At 41.3% G+C, this 9,996-nt stretch overlaps 1 protein-coding gene across 1 annotated transcript; it reads left to right on the forward strand.

The window, feature by feature from the left end:
- Window positions 1-1,601: 1,601 nt before the first annotated feature.
- On the forward strand, window positions 1,602-6,497 carry LOC107657310 (interferon-induced very large GTPase 1-like). Its single transcript, XM_016445351.1, has 2 exons — window positions 1,602-3,379; window positions 3,890-6,497. The coding sequence occupies exons 1-2, from the start codon at window positions 1,617-1,619 to the stop codon at window positions 6,495-6,497; spliced, it is 4,371 nt and encodes a 1,456-aa protein (XP_016300837.1). The 5' UTR covers window positions 1,602-1,616.
- The last annotated feature ends 3,499 nt before the right edge of the window (window positions 6,498-9,996 follow it).

A 9,996-nucleotide genomic window follows, 5' to 3' on the forward strand; every position in this document is an offset into this window, starting at 1 on the left:
CCACCCTTATGGATCAGCGTACTCAGTACGAAGACCTCAAGTGAGGGGAGTACTCAAAAGCTCGACCTAAGAGCGACTTATCAAGGAGGCCCACCAGAGCCTAACAACCTAAACAGCCACAGATATCTGCTGAAAGAACTCTAGGAACTGTGATCTCAGCATAGCGACCCTCAAAGGGAGGGGAACTACCAGCCTCAAGTACAGCTGATCAAGGAGGCTCACAGAAAGCCTCACAACCTGAAATAACTGCAAAACAAAAATACTAGGGAGCAGAGTGCTCAGCATAACTCTCTCGGCGAGAGGAGCAGAAACCATGCTCAACCTAAATACACGTACCTGGGCTGAGAGGATGAGGAGGCTCAGAGGAGGCTCAAGCAAGAGCCTAACAACTAAAAAAACTTGCTATTACACCAAGTCAGGAGCATCCTTCACCAATAATGTAGATATCCCACATTATACACAGTTCCTATTTTGTAAAATAAATAGAACCAAAAAGGAATTCTGAAAGAGAAAGCATTCTTCGCCAGATTCCTTCCATGCCCCGCCTACAATCCCCGTGATCGGTCTGATTAACTGCCTCGGCAGCTGCGAGACCCGAAACGCGGGTGAGAGGCGCTCAATTCTCAAAGAGAATCAAGCATACAAGGCATTCTTAACGCGATCACATCTCGCAGCGTGGCTATATCTCGTTCGAGAGCCAAACACACTCTGTTCAAACACAAAGTTCCCTCAAGAATCAGGCAAGAACAGAAACCGCCGCGAATGCATCGCATTAAGCTTGTTCAACTCCCTCGAGAGGCGAACGCGCTCGTGCAAACGCTGACAAACACTCGAGTACAGACCTCTGCTCTAGTAGTTCCGCGAATGCAAACAGTGAGCGCATCCTGCTTCCGTACACAAGGCTTGAAGACAAAGAAAAGGATGACGTATTCTGCAGGGGCTCTTTTATACCCGCAGTCGCTTTATTGTTTACGTCATAGGCTGCCGCCTGCCAATGTCAAGTTCATTGTCGTTTTTTCATTCATGCTTCAGACACCGGTCACAGTGGAGGCGTTCCCCCAGCGTCCTCTAGAGGACGCAGCGTGGAGTTCCCTTTCGAAAGGGAACAAAAAGGATTCTTTATTTATTTTTTCTTTATTGTCTTTATTTTTTAAAAACAAAAAAAATCTTTATTTCAATAAATTGCAAATTATGTTTTAAGCTAACTGCTTTTAATTATGCTGTATATTTCACAGAGAAACGTAGAGAAGTGTTCATTCGATGGGGCACGATTAGATCATAACAGAAACGGAAGGAGGAAAGAAGTAGAGCATCTATTTCACAGACTTCATCTTGATAACATACACCCCTCTAAACTAAGAGCTGCAGATGTTCTTCAACTAACAACACATTCATTACAGTCCCATGAGTCTTGTGCTGAGAAGGACCTGATACAGACTTTCCTACAAAAACTACTGATGATGAACTACAGGGCAAGATACATTAAACCTACAGACACACAGCATGATGGACAACAAAGAAGCAATGACTTATTTGAAGATGAGGGGGATGCTGATATTTTCAGAGAAATATCTTTGATTCCTGAAGAAACAAACAGGAGTGATGCTATTCACCCAATGGACGTTCAGATGGCCGTGTTTCACTGTGCTGATAGTTTCCTGAAGCAGCTGCTGGTGACTAAACTGTCTCAATGTCAGTATGCTCTGCCTCTGCTTGTTCCTGATCCATTTACACAAGAGATTGAGTTTCCTCTTTGGACATTCAGACAAATCAACAAGAGCTGGAAGATGAAAGACATCAAAAATGAAATAATCGGTCAAATCCAGCCAGTCTGGAAGGCAGAAACACCGATGGTCTCTTTCTTCAGGTTTGACCTATTGTCCTCATCCAAATCTCAGCTGATGAACAGTCTGATCAATGAGAGACACAACACGTTCTTCCACAGGAACTGCCCAGGCAGCAGCAGTACCAGAGTACTGATGGATGGAGTGGTGGAGATCACCTGGTACTGCCCCTCTGGGAAAGACACAGATAAATTTGCTCAATGTATTGTGTTCTGTAACCTTCACGGTGATGCAGGAGACAACGAGAAACAGCTGCAGATCCTCACTGAAATGGCCTCAGTCAATGTTGTTATTCTACCACGACTTGACCAGAAAGACAAGAGTGCAGCACAGATGCAAAACCTGTACAAGGACAGAAAGCCACTTATTTGTCTTTTTACTGAGGATAAATCTAGAGTAACTGAAATGAGGAACGGGAAATACAAAATTGGGCTGAAAAACAGAAATCAGTCAGATGTATCTGAAGAACTCATACAAGCTATAAATAAATGCCTCTCATTCTCATCTTCAGAATCAACCTCTGTTTTTAGACTTGAAGATGTGTCCAAGCACTCAAATATCAGAGAAGATGAGGATCATGACAACGACTGCAGAAGAGGGAAAAAAGCAGCACAGCAGATGATGGCTTTACTGAAGAAAAAAGATCTGACAGAAATCAAAGAATCATTTCTGCCCTGTCAGGGGAAACTGTGGCATCAGTGGTGTGAAAAGAACAAAGAACTACATCGATCTCAGGGAAATGAAATGGACATGGAAATAAAACAGAAACAAGACATGAAGAAATTCCGTGAACAGCAGTATAAATCTGACCTTGGTGAGTTCATGAAATTCTTTATTACAGAAATAAATTCACAATCTCCAAATGAGAAGATATTTTTTCTTAAATGGCTCGCAATCCTCCTGGATGAATACACCTCAGTTGACCTTTCTGCTCTGCATTACAAGTATGATGAAAAATGGTCAAATGTCTTAAAACTGAAAGAGAATAATGACAGATTTGAGCAACAGATTGCAACAAATTTGACCAATGAACAAATGGAACTTGATAAGATTTCAAAAGAACTTCAAGCTGCAACCTTTGGCTTGGAGCACATCCTAAGGGAGATCGGTCAGATCTATGAATCGTGTCAATCTGTGAATAAGAACAAGGAAGGCCTGCCGTGTGATTCTTCTTCTCTCGCGAGTCTTGCAGCAGAGATGATGATCTCTGGATTTCCACTGGAGCTGATGGATGGAGATGCTGCTCATGTTCCTGTGGTCTGGGTCACTGCTGTTCTACATGAACTCATCAAGAAACTGGGAGACCAGAGAGTCTTTGTGCTGTCAGTTTTAGGGATTCAGAGCTCTGGGAAATCCACTATGCTGAACGCCATGTTTGGATTGCAGTTTGCTGTCAGTGCTGGCAGGTGCACCAGAGGAGCTTTCATGCAGCTGGTCAGAGTCTCAGACGAGATAAAGATAAAAGAACAGCTGAAGTTTGACTACATTCTGGTTGTTGATACCGAGGGGCTTCGTGCTCTAGAACTTTCTGGAAGGTCAACAAGACATCAGGACAATGAAATGGCCACTTTTGTTGTCGGTCTTGGTAATTTGACATTGATCAACATCTTTGGAGAAAACCCATCAGAGCTGCAGGACATTCTTCAGATCGTTGTTCAGGCCTTTATGAGGATGAAGAAGGTCAGACTGAATCCCAGCTGCATGTTTGTTCATCAGAACGTTTCCGAAGTCACAGCCGGAGAGAAAAACATGGAGGGAAGGAGACGGTTGCAGGCGACGCTGGATGAAATGACAAAACTCGATGCTAAAGATGAAGTCTTTGATGCAGAATGTTTCAATGATGTCATTACTTTTGATATACAGAAAGATGTGAAATATTTTGCACAGCTGTGGGAGGGCAGTCCACCAATGGCACCACCAAACCCATCATACTGTGAAAACCTGGTCAGAGTCTCAGACGAGATAAAGATAAAAGAACAGCTGAAGTTTGACTACATTCTGGTTGTTGATACCGAGGGGCTTCGTGCTCTAGAACTTTCTGGAAGGTCAACAAGACATCAGGACAATGAAATGGCCACTTTTGTTGTCGGTCTTGGTAATTTGACATTGATCAACATCTTTGGAGAAAACCCATCAGAGCTGCAGGACATTCTTCAGATCGTTGTTCAGGCCTTTATGAGGATGAAGAAGGTCAGACTGAATCCCAGCTGCATGTTTGTTCATCAGAACGTTTCCGAAGTCACAGCCGGAGAGAAAAACATGGAGGGAAGGAGACGGTTGCAGGCGACGCTGGATGAAATGACAAAACTCGATGCTAAAGATGAAGTCTTTGATGCAGAATGTTTCAATGATGTCATTACTTTTGACATACAGAAGGATGTGAAATATTTTGCACAGCTGTGGGAGGGCAGTCCACCAATGGCACCACCAAACCCATCATACTGTGAAAACATCCAAGATCTAAAGACAACGTTTTTTAGTCACGCCTCAAAATCAGATGGCTTACAGCTGACACACCTAAAAAGTCGTATAAATGATCTCTGGGAGGCTCTACTGAATGAACGATTTGTGTTCAGCTTCAGAAATGCTCTTGAAATCGCAACATACCAAAAACTGGAGACCGGATACAGCAAGTGGTCCTGGAGTCTCCGCAGAACCATGCTGGATATAGAAAACAAACTCTACATCAACATAGAAAATGAAACAATTAATGAGGTTTCAGAAAGTGATCTTCAAGGAAAACTGGAAGTGAAAAGCAGAGAAGTAGAAAATTCACTGTCAGAATTCTTTGAGAAAGACAAAGATAAAGATATACTGATACAGTGGAAAGCATCATTTTATATCAAAATCAAAGACCTTCAGGAAAATATTGTGAGAGAAACAACAAGGAAATTAAATGAGATTCTTCAGCAGCGAGATATGAAGAAAAGGATTGATGCTCAGAGGACACGCCATGAAAATGATCTCTTGGAAAAGAGCAAAGAACTTGCAATAAAACTCAAAGACAAAGCAAACGATGAAACAATCTTGAAAAAAGAGTTTGACACCTTTTGGAAAGATTGTGTTAAGAAGATTACTGCAGAAACTCCTCCGATCAAAGACATTAATGTAATAAAAGACATGAAACAACTCCTCAGTAACTATGAAAGTGTCAGTCTAAACGACTGGATAAGCAGGGATATTTTCTCTGTGCCATGTTATTCAGATTATGTACAGAAACTCCGAGGAGTTACAGGACATACCGTCAGATCAGCTAAACTGAAGTTTGAGGTTGAGACCCAGATTAGAGCCTTAGTCAATGACATTGCTCAACACGCAGACAAAATGATCATGTCATATAACATTTCAAAGACGGGCTACAACAAAACCTACATTCAGGAACTCGCAGATTATATCAAAGCAAGAGTAGTAGATTATGAGCAAGGTTCCAGGAACTTTGTGTTCACAAAGGAATTTTACATGGATTTGGTCATGTCCATCTGTAAGAGAGAAAACAAGGTAATTACTGACCAACACAGACGGTTCAGGGAAGCCAACGATCCTGTTTTATACTTTAAACAGAAGAGCAAAGAGTACTATAGTATTTTCCAGAAATACTGTCAAGGTGCAACATCAGCTGCCATTTTTGGGGAGATCATCTGTCAGAAACTGAAAGAGCCCATTCAACAGAGCGTCTACGAAGATACTGCCAGAGATATGACTAATGAAATTCATATAAACTGTGATTCACTAAATGGAAACAGATCTAAACTAGAGAAACACATCCTAAAGATTCTGGCAGAACAGGAGAATTTTGACAAATACATGAATTACTTTAATAATCCCAGAGACCACTTAAAAAGTTTTGTCAGAGATGAAGTCAATCAGTACATCACTCATAAGTTTGAAGTCAGTGTTCGGCCCAAAATGGAGGATAACATTAAACTCCTGCAGCAGAAGATCATGGAAGCGGCTCATAGAGCGACTACACTGGTCAACACGACCAGCGGAGATGTTCAGAAGTGGCTGAATGATTTCACTCAGCAGCTCTCAGATGTGCTGATATTCTCTGGAAAGGACCTCAGTGGAGTGAGTCATGAAGGAGTCGATGATTTCAACCTCCTAGAAGACGTGATAAGCAAATTACTTGGTTCAGTATCATCTGAAATACACCATAAATTGAGCACAGAGACATTTCCAGAAAATCTGGAACATAAAGACAGACCAGATGAGATTCTGATTGATCATCTCTGTCAGTGCTGCTGGGTTCAGTGTCCGTTCTGTGCAGCCACCTGCACCAACACTGTAGAAAACCATACTGGTGATCACAGTGTCCCTTTCCATCGAGTGGATGGACTCACTGGTAGCTGTTATGATGAAACAGAGTGTCTCAGTGCAGATTTTTGCACAAATTTAGTGAGAACTAGTAAAATGTTGTATACAGGTCAGTGGTTTCTGTGCAGAGAATACAGAAAAGCAGGAAATGTTTATGCACAGTGGAACATCACTCCTGACTTCTCTGAGCTGCCGTACTGGAAGTGGTTTGTGTGCAGATTTCAGGAAGATCTGGAAAACCGCTTTGAGAAAACATTCCACATGTGGGATGTGATTTCATATGAATGGAGCCGATACTCAAAAGAGCAAGCTATCGAGAGTTTGGATACATACATATAATGACAAATGAAAATGACTCACATGGAGGTCTTTGATTCATAGATCACAGTTTGAAACGAGTTTGTGAAATTGAGGAGTTTTTGAGTTGTGAATCTTCAGGATTTTTTTCTCTATCTATGAATTCCTTATACGAATGTTATATATAAATTACGTATTTAGAAATGTTTGCTCTCTACCCCTTTACTTCACAGCTATCCAAACCTAATTTATTAACATTCTTCAAAACTTTGTGAAAACTGATGTAATGTGTGCTGAAATAGTTTCATAACACATTAAGATTAATCATTAATCAACAGTTCTGTTAGCTATTAAATTCTAAATGTTATTTTTTTTAATAACAGATCATAAACATTATTTTATGAATTAATGAAATATATGTGTATGACTGTATTTAATATTATGTTATGTAAAAATGAATAAATGGTCAGCATAAATTTAAGTGTTTGGCCTATATAAAAATAAATAGGCCTTAAAATCCAAGGAGTCTGTTTGACTATCATGAATGGCCTGCAGAGGGCAGCAGAGCGGTTGTACTAAAGCTTCTATAAAACAAACATGCAATGGTGATAAAACAGTAAAAACAATGAAGATTCATCCAAAGTTCTGTGATGTCATCACATTGATTGAGTCAATAAATAGGGTTTCTTTTGATTTTCATGGTAAATTATCTTTAAAAAATCTTGATCTTAATGTGTTTTCCTTTCTCTTATAGATCTGATCACGTGGTCTAAAGCCACAGAGAGTCTAACAAACACAGCAGTAACTTTAGGAGCTGATGTGAATATAAGCTGTGATCTTGATATAGAGGAGATTTACTGGTACAAACAGAAGTCACCGGATCCTCCAGTGTTCATCTTACGCACTTATGATAGCACAAATAAAAAGGACTATGAAAACAGTATCTTCAAATACAAATACTAATATACATTTAATTAAATATTTATTTGCATTAAAAAAGTATTTGACACTAAATGTGTAGATCTAGAGATAAAGCAGACAAACTGCAATGCTGCTGTTTCCATGTGAGGTTTAGAGCACTGTGAGAAATTATACATCGATGTGTAAAGGTTTTGGAGAAACACTGCACTCAGTTCAAACCTCCACTCCAGACAAAGGTCAGTGACCCTGTTTGTCATTGGCTGTCAAGTGACTCAACCAGTGGAAAAGGTTTCTGCTTTTGGTTTAATGCTTCAGTTGAGTTTAACCACATGTTTTTTTCTGAAAACAAATGGTCACAATATATATTATTAAAATAAAAAATATATATATAATATTATAATTATAATAAAAATGTCAATTACTCATGCCAGGTTGTTTCCAAAGAACTATTTCACAAACATACATTTACATGCTAAATCCTGACTGAATTACACATCGATATGAACAAAAGATCATTAATCATTGAATTTGACAATGACGCTTAATGTTTTATTGAGTTCATAGGGTCATAAACTCCTGAAGTGTATATTTTTACCTAACTAATAACAGTGGAAATATTAAATAGTCAATACTTTAATCTATGTTCTCATAAAGAAACAGACTTTATAATCAATTTAAAATCAATTTTTATTGGAGTAATAAGAGTGACAACCAGCCCCAGTCTCTCCGATACTCCTGATTTTACACTGTAAAACAATTACTGCAGGTTTTGACATTAAATGCAATGTAAACCACATGATATTTTAAGAACATATTTTTTTCTCACACATGACTGCTGTTGGCTTGCCAAATATTTTTACGCAGCAGTATAGTGTTAAAGCAAGCGAGGATTGTAATTCAGATCCCTTTGCCAAACTCATTTAAACACTCCATCAATCACTCCAACCACCAGCACCTTCTTCTTCATTGACTGCCTCCGCTAGTCCCATGGCCCGACCAGTGACATACTCAGGTGAGGCGGAGGAATGCAGCGGGTTCCTGAGCAAGCCAAGATCACATACATCATCTCCTTACTGTCAGGTCGAGCATTACAGTGGGCAAGATAGATCTGGGATGCCGATGGTCCAGTTACCAGCTCACTTACGGCATTTACACACCACTTTAAGGAGGTTTTTGGTCAGATTGCCACTGCCTTGTCCATGCACGATCAGCTCTACCATTTACGTCAAGGTAAATCGTCAAGTCAGTTACTATGCCCTGCAATTCCGTACCCTGGCAGTCATAAGCGGTTGGAATGAGACCACACAGCTTCCTTCACCCTCCTCACCATCTGTCGCCCCTCCAGCACCTAAGTCAATGCAAGATGATACCTTTCATTTGACCCGTGTGGAGCGCTGACGGAGAATACTCAACCGCCTTTGCATTTACTGTGGGGCTGAAGGACACCTGTTACTTAACTGTCCCATTCAGTCACCACAACCACCGGTGAGTACAATCCAACTACCACCCATGATTGCACCATTGAATAGAACGGCTGTTGTTATAACCACCTCTCAATGAGCACAAGTCCTCATTGATTCTGAATCCGCAGGCAACTTATTCTCACTTGACCTCCTTCAAAGACTCCAGCTCAAAAAGAGACCCTGCTCACAAGTTCTAAATATCCACTCAATCGTGGGAAAGCTGCTGGGCCATGGTCGCATCAGGCACTGTACCTCCACAGTCACGTGCTGACTGGAAAAGTGTGAGTTGCACCAAAATACCATCCACTTCCTCGGGTACGTCATTAACCAGCATGGCATTCAGATGGGCCGGAGGAAAGTGCAAGCCATCCGCGACCAGCCACAACCTACCTTCATCACAGACCTTCAGTGCTTCCTGGGCTTTACCAACTTTTACTGCCAATTCATCACAAATTTCAGTCAGATCTGCACAGCACTCAACACATTCCTCAAGGACTGGCCCAAGTCTCTGTCCTGGAACCCCTCGGCCACAAAGGCATTCCACCATCTCAAAGAATAATTTTGTACAGCTCCTACCCTAGCACATCTTAACCTAGAACTTCCCTTCGATGTTGAAGTCGATGCTTCCACTACCGGGGTAGAAGTTGTTCTATCACAGCGGCAGGGTAAGCCTCCAGTCCTTCATCCATGTGCGTTCTACTCCCATAAGCTGTCTCCAGCAGAGCAAAATTATAATATTGGTAACAGGGAGCTGTTGGCTATCAAGGTGACTTTAGAAGAATGGGACATTGTCTGGAGGGAGCCAAACATCAATTCGAAGTCATCACAGACCATCGCAACCTTGAATATCTCCGAGAAGCCAAACGATTGAACCCAAGGCACGCCCGCTGGGCTTTCTTCTTCACCTGCTTTGACTTCATTGTCACCTACAGGCCAGGACAGAAGAAACCTCTCCCTCTTCCGTAGTTGATACTGGTGGCCTAATGCAAGTAAATGATGGCGGCGCGTTCACACGCTGCGGCTTCTCTCTCTCCCGACAGAAAGGAGTTTTCGTGTTTTTTGTCTTGTGAGTTGCAGTGTTTTTGTACGTATTCGTCGCGTCTATCTGTCTCTAAGCGCGCATACAGTCGTGAGTTTCTGCTCGATGTCGGCAGAAC

Source organism: Sinocyclocheilus anshuiensis, unplaced genomic scaffold (assembly GCF_001515605.1).
Source record: "Sinocyclocheilus anshuiensis isolate Anshui unplaced genomic scaffold, SAMN03320099.WGS_v1.1 scaffold239, whole genome shotgun sequence".
Lineage (NCBI taxonomy): Eukaryota > Metazoa > Chordata > Actinopteri > Cypriniformes > Cyprinidae > Sinocyclocheilus > Sinocyclocheilus anshuiensis.